General features: G+C 60.9%; 1 protein-coding gene across 3 annotated transcripts; it reads left to right on the forward strand.

Annotated features, from left to right (window-relative positions):
- Positions 1-229: 229 nt before the first annotated feature.
- TRIM47 (tripartite motif containing 47) lies at positions 230-17,902 on the forward strand. 3 transcript variants are annotated; one of them, XR_010375423.1, is made up of 8 exons: positions 230-843; positions 1,382-1,477; positions 1,552-1,785; positions 2,278-2,449; positions 2,813-2,893; positions 3,269-3,370; positions 4,158-4,853; positions 10,091-10,181. XR_010375423.1 is itself a non-coding variant. In XM_064466973.1 (6 exons), the coding sequence occupies exons 1-6, from the start codon at positions 7,175-7,177 to the stop codon at positions 15,008-15,010; spliced, it is 1,953 nt and encodes a 650-aa protein (XP_064323043.1). In that variant the 5' UTR covers positions 7,104-7,174; the 3' UTR covers positions 15,011-17,902. The 3 variants fall into 3 exon arrangements, 1 of the variants encoding a protein (XP_064323043.1); XR_010375424.1 differs by lacking the exon at positions 3,269-3,370 and having other exon boundaries at positions 235-843; XM_064466973.1 differs by lacking the exons at positions 230-843; positions 1,382-1,477; positions 1,552-1,785; ... (2 more) ...; positions 3,269-3,370; positions 4,158-4,853 and adding exons at positions 7,104-7,903; positions 10,747-10,977; positions 12,194-12,389; positions 13,094-13,168; positions 14,385-17,902 and having other exon boundaries at positions 10,091-10,186.
- Positions 17,903-18,319: the final 417 nt, after the last annotated feature.

Here is an 18,319-nt window from a genome sequence, read left to right on the forward strand (position 1 = left end):
AAAAAGGAGTGAAATCAAATTGTGCATCGTACGCATACCCGTGCAAACGCAGTCACGGAAACACAGGTTGCTCTGAGCCTTGTCAGCCTCTTGCACGTGTCCCCCTGTCTCGGCAGCGTTTCGTCCTCTCCGGGGCCTCCCGCTGTGCTTCGCGGCTCTCCCTGTCCCTGGCGGGAGCAGCTCTGACCATCGTCTCCCCGGTGTGTGGCAGAGCTGGGGGGGGCCAAGGGGGCACCCACTGGGTGTCTCTTTAAGAGCACGGCTGGCTCGGAGCCCTGACCCGCCTCTGGGCTCGGCGTCACCATCTCTTCCTTCTCTGCACAGCTGAGTTTCTGTTTCCCCGGCTTCCCTCCCCGGGTTCTCTCCCCCATCGCCATGATCCCCGGCGCAGGCAGGATGGCATCGCCCGCCTCGCAGAAGCTGGAGGAGAAGCTCGTGTGCTCCATCTGCCTGGAGCTGTTCAGGGTGCCCGTGACCTTGCCCTGCGGGCACAACTTCTGCAAGCACTGCATCAGCAACTACTGGCACAAGCAAGAGCAGGTGCCCGCCGGGGCCAAGAAGGGCTACACGTGCCCCGTGTGCTGCAGGGTCTTCGAGCAGCAGCCGGAGCTGAAGAAGAACGTCAACCTGTGCAGCGTGGTGGAGCTGGCGCGGGACGGCGAGGCGCGAGTCTCGGCCGCGGAGAGGTGCGAGGCGGCCCATGGCGAGCTGTGCCCGCAGCACGGGCGCCCGCTGGAGCTGTACTGCGAGGACGAGCGGCAGTGCATCTGCTGCATCTGCACCGTCCGGCAGTGCCAGCAGCACCGGCGGGTGCTCTTGGAGGAGGAACGCTCTAAAAAGGAGGTGGGGGCAATGGGTGGCAGGACCGGGGTGGCGGCGGGGGGGATCGAGGGGAGCCGCAGCAGCTTGGGCACGGCACGGGATCCACCTCCGCTGTCCCCTGCCCTGCTGGGGGATGTGATGTCTCTCTGTGTGCTGAGCTGTGCCCAGCCTCAGCTGAAGAGGCGGCTTGCATGAGTCCTGGCCAGGGGGATGCCACCAGCACCTGTCTGCTCCCCAAGAAACTGGGGCCTGCCAGGAGCAGCAGAAGGCTGGGTAAATCCAGTGGCAGGAGACAGACAATGCCATGCGTGTTTGTGACCCCCTAATCTAGAGGAAACAGCTAAAAATGGGTGAAAGAGAGCACAGGGTTTCACTGGGGTTGAGTGAGATGATCCAACCCCTACCATTCTGTGATTCTCAGTGACCCTGGTTGCAGCCTCTCCCCTTCCCAAGCCTTCTCCTTCCCTGCCAGCCTTGCCCTGCAGCCCTGAGAGGGCTCCCGGGGGCCGGGTGGGCAGCAGCATGCTGCACCGCAGAGCCTTGGCGCCTCTCGTCACAGGCCCTTTTGAAGGAGTCCCTGGAAAAAGCCCAGGAGGAGTCGGAGAGGATCGAGCGGGCGATGCAGGAGCTGGAGGACCAAATGAACAGCATCAAGGTAGCACCGTGGCCACCCCCGTGCCAGGCGTTTGGGAGGGAGCGTGCTGGCTCTCATGATTCTTCCCTGCTCAGGACTCCTCCGAGGGGCTCAAATCAGTGATTCAGAGCAAATTCACCCTCCTGAGCAAAGCCCTGGAGGACTGCCAGTGGCAGGCAGTGGCCAGGATCGAGCAAGAGCAGGCGGCGGCACTGGGGCACGTGGAAGAGGACTGGAATCTCCTGAAGGACCGCCTGGACGTCCTCGGCCAGCACATCAAGAGGGCTCAGCACCTGCTGGCCTGCCCCGACCACAGGACCTTCCTCCAGGTACCGTCCCAGTGCCGCGTCCCTCCCCGCGCCTGGGCGCTGCCGGCCCCGTGCCCTTTTGGTGAGGGGATGTGGCTGACCCCTTCCCCACAGGGGACGCATCCTCAGCCTGGCTCAGGGGAGCAATGGGGCTGTGGGGAAGAGCTGCTTTTTGGGGAGGGGGTCCCTGAAAAGTTGGGGGGGGGGGCGATGCTGGATCGGAGCGGATGGTGCTGCTGGCAGGGCTGTGGGCAGCATCTCCCACCCCCAAACCAGGGTTCTCCCACCCCGGCAAGGCTGCTCCACCACCAGCAGAACTGAAAGTCCTGTGCTGCACCCCCCCGCTCCCCGCAGCCTCACGCCCCCCTGACCCTGCGCGCCAGCCGCAGCTATCGGCAGACGTTTTGGGGTTGCCCCCATCACCCACTGGGGAGACGCAGCGTGTGCAGACGGGATTCGGAGCCGCCGGTCCTCCCCAGGCTGGTGCATGGGTGTCTGTGCTTGTGTCCGCAGGACTTCCCCCTCCTCCCGTCTCCGGAGAGCCCAGAAGTGCTGCCCCACATGGAGTTTGACATGGCCAGTGTGGTTAAGCCCATCACTGAGATCCTCACCAATATCTCCAGGCTCCTGCTGGGGGACCTGCCCGACTCTGTGGCCCCCAAAGCCCCCAGCCCCATTGGCCAAGGTAACCGTCCCGTTCACAGAGCCACCCCGAAGGGCTCCAAGTCATCCTGAACCACAGCCTGGCCCGTGTCACCCTGCTGGGGACACGGCTGCTGGGGACACGGCTGCCGGGCACAGGGGGTTCGGATGGGGAGGCACATCTGCTGCTCAGCAGATGGGCATCAGCGGGGTGGGATGAGCTGGGTGCCTTCCCTGTGGCCCCTCCTTGCTGGCAATGCCAAGCCGCAGGTGGCATGTGCTTGCTCCCAGCCTTGGATACGATGGGCTTCCTCCTCCTCCTCCTCCTCCTCCTCCTCCATCAAAGCCAGGAAGGAACAAGTTTTTGGGTCGCATCACTCAAAGTGCCTGTCTCCATCCTCCACAGGCCCGGTGCATCCCCAGAGGCCAGGAGCGAGGGTGGCGGCCCCTCTCCCCGAGTGCCAGCTCCGAGCTGAGCTTCTGAAGGGTGAGGAGCATGTGGGGGTCTGGAGGGATGGCACCCCGCTGGGGTCCCCAGCAGGCCGAGCTCTTCCCTGGGAGGAGGGTGGCACGGCTGTGGTGATGGGGGCTCCTTCCCTGGCTCTCCCAATGCAGAGAAAGGGTGTTGTAGGACTCGGGGACACTGGGTGGCCGGGAAAGGGCTCGTTGGGGGGATTTGCGGCACCAGGGAACGCTGTCCCATGGAACTGGGGCTGCCAGTGCCCGGCATTGGGTCGGTTGCAGCTCCAGATCTTGCCCTATCTCCATCCTCTCCTTTTCACCGGCCTCGGGCATCTCGCCCGGGCAGGAGCGACGTGCCTGTTCCCGACGACCCATATTTAGACACGGCGCTTTCCCACAGGCAGGCTGGAACGCGAGCACCCGCAGGGACGTGCCGTGGGCTGCCCCAGCTGCACAGCACCAGTCCAGAGCCCGGCCTGCAGCCGTTGCTCTCTATGCAGGGGTATGGCCCCAGCACTCCCAGCCACAGTCCTTCGTGTCCCCTTCCCTCCCTGGGCCCATCCCGCACCAAGTCCGTAGGGGTTTTCTCAACGCTCTTTTTTCCATCTCCTCCCTGTTGGGAAAAGGGCTGGGTAATGTTTAGGGCACGTTGGTCATGTCATTCTTGCCGGGGAGGCAATTGATGACGATGGGACTGATAAGGATTCCTTCCATCAGGCCCCACAAAATGTTCTCAGGGTTATTAAAAGGAAAAAAAAAAAAAGTTATTTATGGGCAGCAGGCATGAGCCCAGCGTAGCTGGCCGGGCCGGGTTGTTGCAGGAGAAAGGTGAGGTGCTGGAGGCCAGTGAGTGCCCACGGCAGGAGGAGTTATCGCAGCCCATGTGGAGGAGAGTAACTCCCCCCAGTACCATGCTTGGTTTTCTCCCCCTCTCCCCACCCATGCACTTATTTTTTGCTCTTAAAACCAAGCACATCTCTTCCAAAATGACCACAAAGCCACCGCTGCTGGCTGGCTGTGAGCTGGGCTGTGCAAGGACTGCGTGAAGCATCCCGCCTCCATGCCTCGCCAGCTATTTCTGGGCTGTTTCCATTCTAGCAGGCAGGCGGGCAGGTATCGGCATCTCACCCCAACCCTCTTCCCCTGCAAACACGCTACAACTTGTTCCCTTCTATTTTGGGAGCCAACCCTACGCAGTTTAAACTGCATCACCGCTGGGGGGGCTCACACCGAGGGTATAAAAGTCTGATGAAGCATTTCAGCCCCATCCATGCTGTTGCTCTTCCCAGACCACCGCAACCTGACCTTTGATCCCGAGACGGCCAACAAGTACCTGGAGCTGTCAAACAGTAACCAGAAAGCCAAGCACGGCCCCAGAGCCCTCTGCGGGCGGCAGGAGCAAGGGCCACGCTTCGAGCTCTGGCAGGTGCTGTGCACGCAGGGCTACGACCACGGCCACCACTACTGGGAGGTGAAGATCTCCAGCCACTCCATCATCCTGGGTGTGACCTACCGCGGCCTCCCCCGGCAGCGGCAGCAGGGCCACAAGTTCAACATCGGGCTGGACGGGGGCTCGTGGGGGCTGCAGGTGCGGGAGGACTGTTACCTGGCCTGGCACAAGGGCCAGGCAGATAAAATCCAGGAGCAGCTCTATAAAAACCTGGGGGTCAGCCTGGATTATGGCAAGGGGGTCCTCTCCTTCTACGGCCTCGGGGAGCGGGTGCAGCTCATCCACTCCTTCCACAATGTCTTCACCGAGCCCCTCTACCCCGTCTTTTGGCTGTGCGAGGGGCGAGCAGTGACGCTGTGCCAGAGGGACTGAGCCGGAGCTGCCGCGCTGCTCCGTTAGCTGGGCTGTCGGGGTGCAAGTGGGACCCCGGAGCGGAGGCAGGAGTGGGGTGCCCTGTTTTGACAAGAGCCGATGAAGACAGACTTGCAAATTAACCCATCTGATGCGTATGCGAATATCACACTGGCGACACAAGGTGGGGCAGGGGAAAGGGTGCAGGGCCAGGGGCCGTGGGAGTGAAGCTCCCCGTCGCGGTGTGAGGGGGTACGTGCAGGTGCCTGTCCCTGCAGATGGGGCGAGGGATGGGGATAGGGAGGGTTAAAAAATTAGGTTTTTCCTCTTTCTCCTCTCTGTGCTAAAATCTCCCAAGCCTGGAGAAGATTTGGGGTGGGGGGGGACCCTGGAGGGGGGTGCTGCAGCCATGGGGTGCTGTGGAGCAATGTGGAGGGAGCCCTGTGCTCCCCCAGCCCCACATGCAGGCAGGTCCTGCTCCCCCAGCCCCTGCGAGTCGCCTCTTGCCACCCTCGGAGACGGCAGAGCAGCTTTTTCGGGTGCCACACTGCAGCTGCTCTTTCTACATAGCTGCTTTCCCCAATAAAGCTCTGTTTTCCTACTGGTTTGACCTCGGTGCTGCTGGGAGCCGCGGGACCAAGCGATGCTGGGAGAGGTGAGGATCCATCCCTGCAGGGCCCCATCCTGCCCCTCCGCGTCCGCGCAGGGCCAGCAGCGGGGACCAGCCCCTCGCAGTGCGGCTGACGGCAGAAATGGAAGGTCTTTTATTTACAGTAGCGCTGCGATAAGGAAACTTGGTTTCCTTGGGCTCTGCCCCAAGGCTGATCTGGCACAGAAGAAAACCCGATGCTTTGATTGAAGCTTTTCCAAGGGCGAGGCGGCAGGTCCAGCAACGCCTGCCTCCCCTGCGAGGGTGCGGGTGAGGGCTAACGGGACAAAACCGGGCAGCGGGTTCAGAGGCGCTGGGGACATGCAGGTGAACGCGTAGGGAATGAATCACATCGGCTTGTTTGCTTTGGGGAAAAATGGCTTAAAAGCATCAACCCCCTTCTTCAAGGACAGATGCAATTTTTCTTGCTGTGCTTCCTCCTTCACTCTGCACCCCCCCACTCCTTCCAGGCCTGTCCTCGGGTTGGGTCTTGGGACAGTGTGGACCTGGGAACTTCGATCTAAGTGGAAAAAATTCTCTGTGTACCCTCCATAGGAGGTATCCAGAGATCCCACACGTTTACCAGGCAGATCCCTAGACCAAAAGCACTTTGGTGTCTTCCCAGGCCCATCCCTGCCTGGTGCCCACCAGCTCCGGCCAGGCCCCGGAGGAAGAGGGGATGGGGATTGAGCCAGGACCTGGGCACGGTGTCCCTTTTTGGCTACAGAAATGGCTGATTTGGGGCCGGGAGCAGGAAAGCACCTGCACTGGAGTGCTGGGATTGCTCAGGACCCTCTACGCGGCCCCAGAGTGGGGAGCAGCTCCTGGGGGCCATGGGGTGGCAATGGTTCCTGGGGCAGCAGATCGTGGGGGCAGGGGGTGGGCGCGGGGGGCAGCAGATCGTGGGGGCGGGCGTGGGCGCGGGGGGCAGCAGATCGTGGGGGCGGGGGGTGGGCGCGGGGGGCAGCAGATCGTGGGGGCGGGGGTGGGCGCGGGGGGCAGCAGATCGTGGGGGCAGGGGGTGGGCGTGGGGGGCAGCAGATCGTGGGGGCAGGGGGTGGGCGCGGGGGGCAGCAGGCCCTGGGGAGGAGGTGGGACTGGGCTGGCAGCAGTTTTCCTGGGCAGAGGCAGATTCGGGGCTGTGCAGCAGCTACCCCTGCGGGCAGCAGAGCCGGGGAGGGGCTGGATCCCGGCGGGGCTGATCCTTTAGAGGTAGCAGACCCTGGTGGGAGGGAGTGATTGTGAAAGAACCTCCCCCTTGGAAAGAAGGGGTGGTGTATATGTTTAGCTATCGTGAACCTAGATCCCGTTCTTTTTGATCCAGCGCTGTTTCATGTTTTAATGTCTAACCTAGGCTTAGGGACGGGGTGTTTTGGCCATCAGCTCACCCTTGTGTAAGTGTAAGGAGGTAGCCAGCTTCGGTGTGCCTGGTTTCTGGAAAACCACCGAGCACCCAGGCTTGCGAAAGCCTGCAAAAAATTACCGGTGTCTCTCCCGAGCGTGTGATTTTTAACTCGTTGGGCGGCGGTTCGGACCGCGGCGGTGCGTCCCCAGCGGGGTGCCGCGCCCGGGGGGGGCCGCTCTCCCAGGGCCCGGGGAGAGGGACCAGACGCCGGGAGGGGGGGGGCGGGCGACTGGGGAGCGGGCCCCGGGGGTGCGTGGGGGGGCCAGGCCCCCCGGGGGGCAGCAGCTCCCCCCCGCCCCGCCGGGGGAGCGGAGCCCCGGGGCGCAGCCGCCCCGCTCCGGGCACGGGGGGGGGCGGAGCGGGCGGGCGGGGCGCGGCGGCCGCCCGCCCCCCGCCGGGGCCGGGTCTGGGGCCGGGTCGGGCCGGGCCGCGCCGCTCGGGGCGCTGAGGGATGGAGGCCGCGCTCGGGAGCCCCCCGCCGCCCTCCATCGAGGCGTTGCGGCGGGCGCTGGCGGCCCCGGGGCTGCCCGACGGTCCCTTCGGCTGCCCGATCTGCCTCGACCTCCTGAAGGACCCGGTGACGGTGCCGTGCGGGCACAACTTCTGCCAGGGCTGCCTGGGGGCGCTCCGCCAGCGGCCGGGCCCCCCCGAGGGCAGCGGCGGGGCGGGCGGGGCCGTCCGCTGCCCGCTCTGCCAGGAGCCCGTCCCCGCAGCCTTGCGGCTCCGCAAGAACCGCGCCCTCTGCGAGGTGCTGCCGCTGCTGGCGGCCGCCGCCGCCGCGTCCCCGCCGTCCCCCGCCTCCCCCCCGTCCGCAGCCGCCGGGTCCCCCATGGCGCCGGGAGCCACCGAGGAGGAGGAGGCGGCGGGGGAGGAAGGAGCGGCGGTGCTGTGCGACGTGTGCCCGGCGGGGTCGCGGGTGGCGGCGGCGCGGTCGTGCCTGGTTTGCCTGGCTTCCTTCTGCGGAGCCCACCTGGAGCCGCACCGCCGCGCCCCCGCCTTCCGCGCCCACCGCCTGGTGGCCCCGCTGCGGCGGCTGGAGGAGGGGCTCTGCCCCCGCCACCTCCAGCCCCTCGACGGCTTCTGCCGCGCCGAGCAAACCTGCGTCTGCTCCCGCTGCTGCGCCCACGAGCATCGCGGCCACGACGTGGTGTCCCTCGAGCGGGAGCGGGAGCACAAGGAGGTGCGTGGGGTAGGGGGGTGGGGGGGCCCCGCGCGGGGGTTGTCCCGGTGGGACCCTGGTAGGGGGGCGTCCGTACGGGGTGCGGTGCTGGTGGGGCACCCCGGGTGGCGAGGGATGGGGCTGGGTGGGTGGGTGGGGGGGAGCGGTACCCATATCCCCACGCGGGACCTAGCCCCGGCATGGGGGCGTCTGTACGGGGTGCAGTGCAGGTGGGGTACCCTGGGTGGGCTGAGGTGCACCACCTGTATCCCCGCGCGGGCCCTAACCCTAGTGGGGGGGCAGCGCTGTGGGGCACCCCGGGTGGGGAGGGATGAGGCAGGCTGGGTGGGGAGGGAGGGTGCTGCACCCATATCCCTGCGCGGGATCTAACCTTGGCATGCGGGCGTCGGTATGGGGTGCGGTGCTGGTGGACCACCCTGTGCGGGGTGAGGTGCAGCACCCATATCCCCACGCGGGCTCTAACCCTGGGAGGGGGGTGTCCATACGGAGTGCAGTGCTGGTGGGGCACCCTGGGTGGGGTGAGGTGCAGCACCCCTGGAAGGGGTTCACGTGGCGCCCACATCCCCACAGGGGACCTAATCCCTGTGGGGGTGGTGCAGGTGAGGCACCCCGTGCAGGGTGGGTGCTGCAGCCCTGTGCCCATGGGGAACCCCACCCCAGCGTGGGGGGTGTATGGACAGGGTGCTGTGCCATGGGGTCACCCTGTGGGGTGGGGGAATGACAGGCAGCCCCAGGACCCGCTGCCAGCCAGCCCGTGGGGTTTGGTCCCACTGTGGAGCCCAACTCGCAGTCCCCGTGGGTGGAGGGCTGGGGGCGAGGGTGCCTGGGACGCCCCGGGGTGGCCGCCCCCGCCGTCACGGGGCACCCATCCTCTCCATCTCGTTCCCACAGCTTTGTCGAGGCGGTTTTTCTCAGCCGCTGGCAGCCTGCCCGGCCGCCGCTCCCGCTCCACCAGCCCTTTGTGTCCTGGCTTTTTGGCAGCGGGGTTTTTTTCCGTCACTCCCATTCCCAGATGTGGCTGAGTCACATCCCAGATTCGCACCCACGAGCCTCCCGGGGAGCCGGGGCTCCAAGCCCAGCACCGTGCTGCCCTCCTGGGCACTGCTGCCTCGAGTGCGTGGGGCCTCTGCGGGGCTGCAGGCAGATGGGAGCCTGCGAGGCTTGCGGCGCGGTGGCATCTCCATATGGGGCATTTGGGGACCTTGCGGGCGGGGGTTTGCTTTTTCCGGGAGAGAGCCCAGGGGCTGCAGAAGCACTGGCGGGGAGCACAGAGGCAGCCCTGAGCCAGCTCCCGCTCCCTCGCAGGCTCTTGGGGCTGCAGGAAAACCCTTTCACCAGCGTCATTAGTCATCAAGTGCCTTAAAATAGAAAGCGTGTGTGATCCCAGCCCTGAGGAGCTCTGGAGCCACAGCGGGCGCTGCTTAACGTCACCCGCACGGCCTCTGTGGCCGCTGTCTGCCACCAGCCTCACGCTGCGGGGTGGGAAGGATGGATGGGGAAAGCGCCTGTTGCCCCTTGCCGGACACGAGCGCCGCAGGGGGCTGAGCATCGGCGGGGGGAGCTGCCCCAGTCGGGGAGTGCAATGTCCTCCTGGCTCCCGAGGGACCCGGCCTCGTGATGGGTGATGGCTGGCGTGTCACGAAGGGCTGCGTTTGGACGATGCTGCCTCTGCAGCCGCGCAGTGCCCCGTGCTCCTGAGCTGGTTTGCTCTGCTCCTAACGAGAAATGCCCAGGGGACAGCGCTGCGCTTCCGAGTGCTCCAGGTCTGCCTTTTGGTTCCTACACCCATCCCAAGCAGATTTTTCTGAGCCTTGGGATCCACACTAAGAGCACACGGCTTAGCTGCACTTCCTGCAGTCGCTGCCCTGTGGTTTTGCTTTCAGTTTCCTATTTTGTTTGGTTTCCGCTGGGACCAGGGTGGGGAGCATAGAGCTGCGCGTGACCCTTTGCAGCCTGGCTGCTCCTTTCGTTTCCCAGCTGAGTGAGAAGGGATGTTCGCAGGTTGGGTGTTTGCAGGGGAGCAAAACAACTCGCGATTCCCCTTGACCCTTCACCCGACACCTGATAGCAAGGTCACAGTCAGAGAGGGGGCTGCGGGTTGAACTTTAGGGAGAGGCTGAGTCCCCCACACCTCCCTTCCGCCGGGATCGGGGGGCAGAGCTCAGTGTTTGTCCTCTGTGTCCGCAGGCCCAACAAGCCAAATTCCTCAGCGATGTGGAGAACGAGCTGGAGGAGCTGGCAGTCACCATCGCGCAGGCCAAGAAGATGGTGGCGCTCATTAAGGTGACTGCGATGGCTTCGCTCCGTTAGCGCAGCTCTGCTGGGCCGGGGAGCGGAGGCGAAGGGGCCGTCAGCTTTTGGGGGGTGTGCAGGGTGTAGAGGTGGTGCTTGCAGGGGAGCAAGCGCTCTCTAAAACAACGCGACCCTGGCAAGGGTCCCCGAGGATTCTTGCTTCTCATCTCTGCTAACCCTCGTGGCATCTCTGGTTGCTTTCGTTTGCAACCTGGAAGGAGGAACGGGGCAAGGACTGTGCCAGGGCATCCTCTGGCTCTTGCACCTCCTCCCCGAGGCTCACGGGGGGTCTGGTCCCCGTCAGCCCTTGTGCAAAGGCGTCGCTTCGCCACCTGGGGACACGAGACACGGTGGAGCAGTGAGCGGCCGTGCCCGGCCAGGTCCCTTGACACCTGGGTTGTAAAGTGCTCTGAGCTCCTGGGTGAAGGGGGTTACGGGGTGTCAGGTGGACCCCACAGAGCTGAGAACTGGGTGCTGGGCAGGGGACAGGGGTGCTTTCCCACACCCTCGCCTGCAGGAGGTGACCCCGACCCCTCTCTCCCTGCGCTCAGGGTGCCGCCTCGAAGGAGAGGGAGAGAGTCGAGAAGCTCTTTGCAGAAGCCTCTGAGGTCCTGGCGACCTTCCGGAAGGAGGTGGCCGGTTTCATCGAGGACGGGGAGCGCTCCAAGCTGGGGGAGGCCGAGGCCGATCTCCGCTGGAAGGAGGGGAGGCGAGCCAAGCTGGCCCAGTGCAAGCAAAACCTGGAGAACGTCCCCAGCACCGACACCATCTACTTCCTCCAGGTGCTTGGGTGGGATGGGGCGAGGAGAAGGAGCTGATAACGTTGGCTGTTGGGGTTTTGTCCCATTTCACGTGGAGGTGGGTGCCAGCGTTATCCCGAAAAGCGGCTTTGTTCGCCCGCCGTGCAAAACACCAAACTCCCCCCAGAGCGGGGGTATTTTATTGAATTCATTTTTGCGCAGAGATGGGTGCTGGGTGGTAACTGCGCAAAGCTGCACCCCGCACCGAGAAACTACAAGGCATTTATACAGTTAAATGTGTCGGTCACAGCTAATATTTGCGCCCCTCAGCTAATAATTGGGTAGTTTCTTTCTCGTTTCAACTTAAAGGTACAGCTCACTTTTAATTTACCACACACGCTCAGAGAGTGAGGGGCTTATTTGAGGGGGGATTCTGGCCTATCGGCGTGATTTTTGGTATTATAATGAGGATAGTTCACCTAAAGGGCACTTTGTTTTAGTTCTTATCAACATCCCAATTAGTCGTTCTCCTTGACTATACACTTTATCACCCCATTCTCAGCGTTTTCTGAGGCGGGATGTTTGCTTTGATCAGTTTCTCAGCTCTCCTCAAGGATATAGTCATAAAACAAACACCTCCCTCTCTCTCAGCTCTCTTCTCTGGCTGCCAAATTCTGTTTTGCCGGGCTCACGTGGTTCATTGTTATGGCTTCGTGGAAAATTCCAAAAATTCTATTTTCTTCGGGATATCACCAGGAGCCCTGGGACGTGAGGGCTGCAGAGTCCCACTCCCGTCGGGACAGTCCTCTCCCCTCGCTGCTCCCGGGGGGACCAGGCGGCCGAGACTTTCTCCTCTGTCACCCCCACCTGCATCCTGGCCGTGGCTCAGCGGAAGCTGATGTGCTGCCCGGGCTGGGTACCTACGGGTGGGGGGCAGAGAGCGAGAGGTTGGGGTGCCCCACTGCCCCCGTCCAGCATCCCCCCTTCCCCGGCAGCCCAGCAGGAGCAGAGCTTTTTGGGAGGAGATGCTGCTCCTTGCAAGGCGGGCATGGTCTGGGTCCAGGTCTGACAGGGAGCGAAGAGAAGGTGCCAGGAACGCGTGGCCGGGAAAGCGCCCTCCTCCCTTATGCAAAGCTGTCCTCGGGCCAAGTCCTGTGAGCTGCCAGCTCCCAAATCCGCCGGGGTAGGGTGGGGTTGTGGAACAAGAGACAACTTCGGCTTGTTTGAAACCTCCTGGAACTCTGTCTTTTTGGCTCAGGAATTTCAGGCCTTAAAAGTAGCCATGGAAGAAAACCTCTCCCCGGCTCCGAGCTTCCAGAACGAGCTGAACTTCACCAAATGCACCCAAGCCGTGGGCGCCGTGAAGGATGTGCTGTCTGCTGCATGCAAAAGCCAGTGGGACCATTTGCAGGGGAAAGAAATCGATGGGCTGAGTTACCAGGAGATGGACAAAGGTCTGTGTTCACCCAGCCCCTCTGCCCAGAGGTCACCCCGTCTCCCTCCATCCTCCCCGCGTAGGTGGGAGATGCCTGCGGGCTCCATGGCTCCTGCGAGCACTGGCCCCTTTCCCACCAGCCCTGGAAGCTACCCGGCACGGTTGTGCTGCACGTTGCACAATCCCTGTCTGGGCTTACGCCTCGTCCTTGAGGCTTTATGAATTTTTCCACGGAGACCGGAGACTGGAGAGGCAACAAACAGCCTGGGAGTTAGGCAGGGCCCTGTGGGAGGGGGCAAGCGGCCAAGGTGGCCTCCCATCAAAGGGGACTTTTTCTTCCCAGGATAGATGATCCTCTTCACGGGGCAGGCTGTGGTCTCCCAAACCTGCCAGGGCTAGGAAGCCACCGCGGCAGCTTTCTCCCGTGCTCTCTTGTTTAGCCTGAGCTCTCTCCCCTCTCATTTTCTTGGATGCCTGTGGGAATTGCAGCCAGTTCTTCCCCCCCACACCCACCCATCTCCCTGGGGTGGCAAAGGTGGCATCTGTCCTTCCCCATGTCTGAGGGATGTGCAGGAGGAGCAGGGGATGCCGGCTGGGGCTCGGGGGCCGCAGCAGCTGGGTACCACCAGGGTGTCGGGCAGGGGGGCGATGCTCCAGTAACGCCCTCGTTCGTGACATCGGTTTCTTTGCTGATGGCAAACCCTTCTGTCCCTGTCTCTGCAGCGTTGGCCAAGTCCCAGCTTCCAGACAAGTCAAACAATCCTGCCTGCCTGGAGAGCCGTGATTACTTCCTGAAATGTAAGCGAGGGACTTTTGCTTTGACAGTTGTTGCTAAGGTCCATCTTCCCTTTCCTCTCTCGTGGCCGGCCGGCTCCTTGCCGCATGCCCGGCCAGCGCAGGTTCCGAGCCGGCGGCTGGCGGGAGCGCTGCCGCCACCGGAGGAAATATTGCTCAGCGAACACGAAGCCTCCTTGTGTTCCTGGCAACAATCATAATCTGTTTAGGTGATATTTTTTTTCCCTTGTCTGTGGTTCTGCTGGACCAGCTGCCGGAGGGGGGCTGCAGGTGTACTGTGTAATTTCTGCTGCCTTCCAGCCCTTGACGAATTGGATCCTCCGGTAAATTAGATCAGAGTTTGTGCATCTGCCTTGTTTGCTGCCGAGCAGCGGTCTGAGGAGGGTCAGCTTCAGCGGCAGCAAACGGAGGGATGATTCAGAGGCTGAACAGAGGCGGCTGAGGCTGGAGGGTGCAGGGCTGGGCTTAGGCTTCAACACCCCGCGCATCCCCCCACAGCCGTACAGGGGATGTGGGGTCACCTACTGAGACGTCCGTAGAGGACAAGATCTGCCTCGGCGGCTCCGGTGCGCCCCACTGGGAGCCGGGCAGCAAAGCCTGGGCTCAGGTGGGGCGTGCTGAGCCGCCGCTATAGGGGTTGGACACACCACGGGCTCAGACCCGCAATGCCGTCGGCAGCGACACACGTCTAGGGCTGTTCCTGCCGGACATCCCCCCCGTTTGGGATGCAGCAGCGGTTCTCGCACGGCTCTGCACGCTGCGGGAGCCGCAGGGCAGTGGGAGCCGGCCGCAAGGAGCAGTTGGTTGTAGCTGTGATGTGCCTGACTGTTCTCCTGTCGTCTTGGGGTCCCTCCCTGCTGTGTTTGGCTGTGGCTGCCTGAAACCCGCTTTTATAGCGGATGTTTCTACTACCACTCTACCTACATTCTCCAATGTCTGATAACATGGTTGAGCTCATCAAGCAGCCCTTCTGCTCTCTCCTCTGCCTGGTTACCTGTATTCATCCTGCTTACAGGAGTATCAACTCTTTCAGCCTCTTACCCTCATCGGCTGAATTTGGCCGTGGGATTTAAAAGCAAGGGGACAGAGTGACAGTGGAAGCCAGAAAGGATCACGCTAATCGCCGAAGGCTCTGATCCCCTGATCAGAGTGGGGAGGGCTGGGGGGATTTCCTCCTGTTTCCCTCCTCGTCCTCATGTCTCCTCCTTGCCCCACACAGTTGCTTTCATCATTGACCTGGACAGTGACACGGCCGACAAGTTCATCCACCTATTTGGCACCAAAGGGGCCAAGCGGGTGCTGTGCCCCATCCCCTACCCGGAGAGCCCGACCCGGTTCATCAACTGTGAGCAGGTGCTGGGTGTGAACCTCATGAACCGGGGCAACTACTACTGGGAGGTGGAGCTCATCGACGGCTGGGTCAGCATCGGCATCATCGCCGAGGACTTCGACCCCCGCGAGGCCTACAACCGCGGCCGCCTGGGGCGGAACGACAAGTCCTGCTGCCTGCAGTGGAACGGGGAGAACTACGTGGCCTGGTTTGGTGGCTTTGAGTCCGTCATCCAGCAGCCGTTTTTCCACACAATTGGGGTCTTCCTGGAGTATTCGGAGAAGGCCCTGACCTTCTATGGAGTCAAGGACTCCAAGATGACCTGCCTGCAGCAGCTCAAGGCCTCCCATTTTACCAAGGGTCAGTTTGACCCCTTCCAGAACAAGATCAACCACCAATTCCCTTCTCTTTTCTCGTTCAAGCTGAAACCAGCCTTCTTCCTAGAGAGCGTCGATGCCCACCTGCAGATCGGGCCACTGAAGAAAGATTGCGTTTCGGTGCTAAAGCGTAGGTAACTGCCCAGAGAGCGGGAGCGCAGGAAGACCCAGAAAAGTCTCTCCTGCGCTGTATTGCCGCCATCACGGCTTCTCTTCGGTAGCGTTGCATTTCTCTGTGGCAGTCCTCCCTCCTCGCCCTGTTCTGTTTGTGACCCGGGGTGGATGAAGCCGTCTGGCGGGCAGAGCCACGGGCTGGGAGCCAGCAGGGAGCTGGATCCAAGCGCCGGCTCTGCCGCTGGGCTGCTGAGCGAGCTTGGGTGAGTCTCTGTGCTGCTCCCTGCCCCACAGTTTCCCTTTCTGGACATCAGGGACCATGATACAGCCTTTCTTGGTAAAGCACGTTGCCCAGGAGAAGTGCCCTGTAGATCCGAATCTGTGTCTTGGCCAGCTGCCGGGCTGCCCGGTCCCTCTCCTTAATATCTGCTCACACTGCCCCAGTGACTTGCATAGATGTTCTGCTTCGTGCCTTATCTCGGTCTCTGTGTCGCTGCTGCTGCTTCTTTTTTAAGCGCTGGCTCGTCGACACCTTCCACATACTCCTTATGAAGTGCCTTTGAAGTAGCAGGGCCAGCATGGACCGGGCGTACCCCCAAAGCAGATGCGGTCGCTTCCCCGGTGCCCGCATCGCCGCCGTGCCTTGGGGTGGGTGAGCAGGGTGCTCCGGGTGGGTGGGACGCAGAGGAGCCCGGCTGGGTGCAGAGGCGATGCCGCGGTGAGCTCTCCCTGCAGGGCTGATCGCCCGTTAGCGCTGCAAATGTGAAACGAGGACCTTTGCCCTCCCTCGCGCTGCAGCCAGCGGGTGTTTTGAACACTGGTCTGGGGCCAGGCTCGTTTGGGAAAAGCCGTGGTCCCACGTGTGTTGGAGCCCCGTGGCTGTGGGGCTGTTCCCCACCACAGCCAAAAATCCCAGCTGGGCAAGGGGAGAAACCTCCTGTCGAGGAGCAGCAGCACAGGCTGAGAGACAAAAATGCCAGTTCACGTGTCCTAAGGGAGCTTTTCCAGAAGGAAAATACAGACATACCGCCTGTAAGGGCAACACAGGGCAGCCTTGTCTCAGCACAGTGTGCCTTTCCACGAGTTTATTTTTTCTGGGATTAGTTTGCTACCTACCTCCTGAAGCTTGCTTTACAGAATCATAATGCTGTGTAATATATACCTAGAGAGAAAATATACTGGGTCAGGTTCTTCACTGGTGTGAGTGAATTGGTGGTGACGCATCAACAGGGATGGAAAATGGCCCATTTACCTAAATATATGAAATATATATTCCCCAAAAGGTAAGGTGGAGATCATAGTGGTATATTCAAGGGGAACCAAGGGAAAAAAGTGAACGTGAATAAAAAGGGCTGCCACAAAGCCGGGACGTTTACAGTTAAAGCCACATTTAAATAAACACTCGGGCTTAAAGAGCTCCTCTACTGTAACTCGTTTGCCAGCGCTGCCAATTCCTGCTGGTGCCCGAAGAGGGGCTGGTCCCCAGCAAACAGCCGCCGCTTCGGGCTCTTGTTGGAGGGGCTGAAGGGTCTGAATGCAGCCGCCCCCTCCCCAGGGCAGGGCAGGTGAGTGGGTTTGGGGCGAGGGACGGCTGGGATGTGTCTGCAAATCCCTCCTGTTCCTCCTCCACATGCGGTGACTCCTAAAATGCTGCAGGCGGTGGTAAAAAGGGATGTAGGGCTTCCAGAGTGAAATCTTCAGATGAAGACTTGGCCATTTCTGCCCAGTGGGAGTGCTGCCCGGACTTCTGTCCAGATGGGAATTCGCTCCCCATGCCCTGAGCTCCTACCTCAAACCCGCTTTGTTTGGCTCACACCAGTCGCTCTCCTGCAAAACTCAGCCTTTGCACGAGATGTCAGCGGTGACATAGCGCAGGCACCGCTGCTGTTTTGCTAACACGGGAGAGGAGTCGGTACCAGAAATGCCTTACCAGATAAGAAAGGTAGAGATGTGCAACAGCCCATGCGTGGTCACGTCCCGAGAGGAGGAGGAAGGTAACCTTGATCTCAGCTGCGTGCCTGCAGGAAGAGATCTCGCATGTGGGCTCCCGTCTCGGCTCTGGCTGGGCCCTAAATCTCATGTATTCAGGCAAAACTCCCAACGTTCGCAGCGAGGAGTTTTGCCAGAGTAAATAGAGCAGATCTGGGCCTTTGCCCCATCTCGTTTTGCCGTAGGCGGAGTGATTGCTCCATGGGGAAATCCGTGCTCGAGCCACGCACCCCTCCCTTCTCCGCCCAACGCACACACGCAAGTGTCTGAACTCCAGGGTTTGGGGTGGTTTGGCGGGATCCTACATCTTTCCCTCTCCATCCTGTAACCACATGGGAGCAGCTCAGGAGGACGCGTCTGGTGTTGGGGCTTTGCTTCTGGTTGTGCCGCTGCTTTTGCTTAATTCACCTCTGCCCCAAGAGCTGGGATGCTGATAGGCAGCTGTACGGAGGGTTTTGAGGGATGCGATGCAGTTGGGAAGTGCTACCCAACCCTCTCCTTCCTGCTGCTGGCTTCTATCCTGGCTGGAAGCTCTAGAAATCCTCATGGTTTAGGGCATAAAGCACATTCTGACCCATTTAAGACGGGAGGAATCCCCCCAGGGTGCTCTGCGTTGCCAATAATTTGGTGTGTAAACTGGAATGATTAGGAAATGTGCACTCTGCCAGCTCTGGATCGCTGATTTTTTTTTTTGCTGCAAAAGAGCTAAATACAGCATGTGGTGAGTTTAGATGGATAGATAGCACTAGGCAATTTAAACAGCCTTTTTGTGTTCCCTTATTTCTACTGTCACAGAGTGTTCCTTTTTCTAATTAGGATTTTTAAAATATAGTTACTGTAGAGTATTTTACAGTGTGTGAAAAAGCTGTAACAGAATAATATAATGATGTTAGAGACTATGATTTGTGATTAAATATTATACAGACATTGCTCTGGGTTGTCTTTCCTTTAAATTCCAAAATGCTATAGTCCTATTATCTCGCGTTTATTTTTCTGTGTCCTGTACATCTGGTGTAAAATAACACAGATTTTATTTTCCAAGTGTGTCCCAGGGCATTGTGCCAAATACACATTTTTATTGCTCAACCGCAAAAGGAGCGGAAGAATCTTAAAATCCAGTAACAATATTGTCAGTCCTGGGCAACTCGAAACAATGAATTGTCTCAGTTCTCTCTCTGCCTCGGTCCTTGTCTTAGAATTAACAAAGATGAACAGATTAGGCACTTTTTCCTTAGTGTTTTTGGCTTTTAGAACGTAAATTTCCAAGGTTTTTTATGTGACGGGGAGGTCTAGAGCTTCCCACACATGCTGGCGCTCACTTTGGTACTTTTTTGAAATGAAGGT

This window comes from Phalacrocorax carbo, chromosome 16 (genome assembly GCF_963921805.1).
Source record: "Phalacrocorax carbo chromosome 16, bPhaCar2.1, whole genome shotgun sequence".
In the NCBI taxonomy this organism is placed as follows: Eukaryota; Metazoa; Chordata; class Aves; order Suliformes; family Phalacrocoracidae; genus Phalacrocorax; species Phalacrocorax carbo.

What these genes read in the sequence shown, in the direction of transcription:
- TRIM47 (XM_064466973.1), top strand. Translation starts at nt 7,175, where the DNA reads ATGGAGGCCGCGCTCGGGAGCCCCCCGCCGCCCTCCATCGAGGCGTTG. An exon ending in GGGAGCGGGAGCACAAGGAG is followed by an intron (nt 7,904 to 10,090) that starts GTGCGTGGGGTA and finishes CTGTGTCCGCAG; the next exon opens with GCCCAACAAGCCAAATTCCT. An exon ending in TTACCAGGAGATGGACAAAG is followed by an intron (nt 12,390 to 13,093) that starts GTCTGTGTTCAC and finishes CTGTCTCTGCAG; the next exon opens with CGTTGGCCAAGTCCCAGCTT.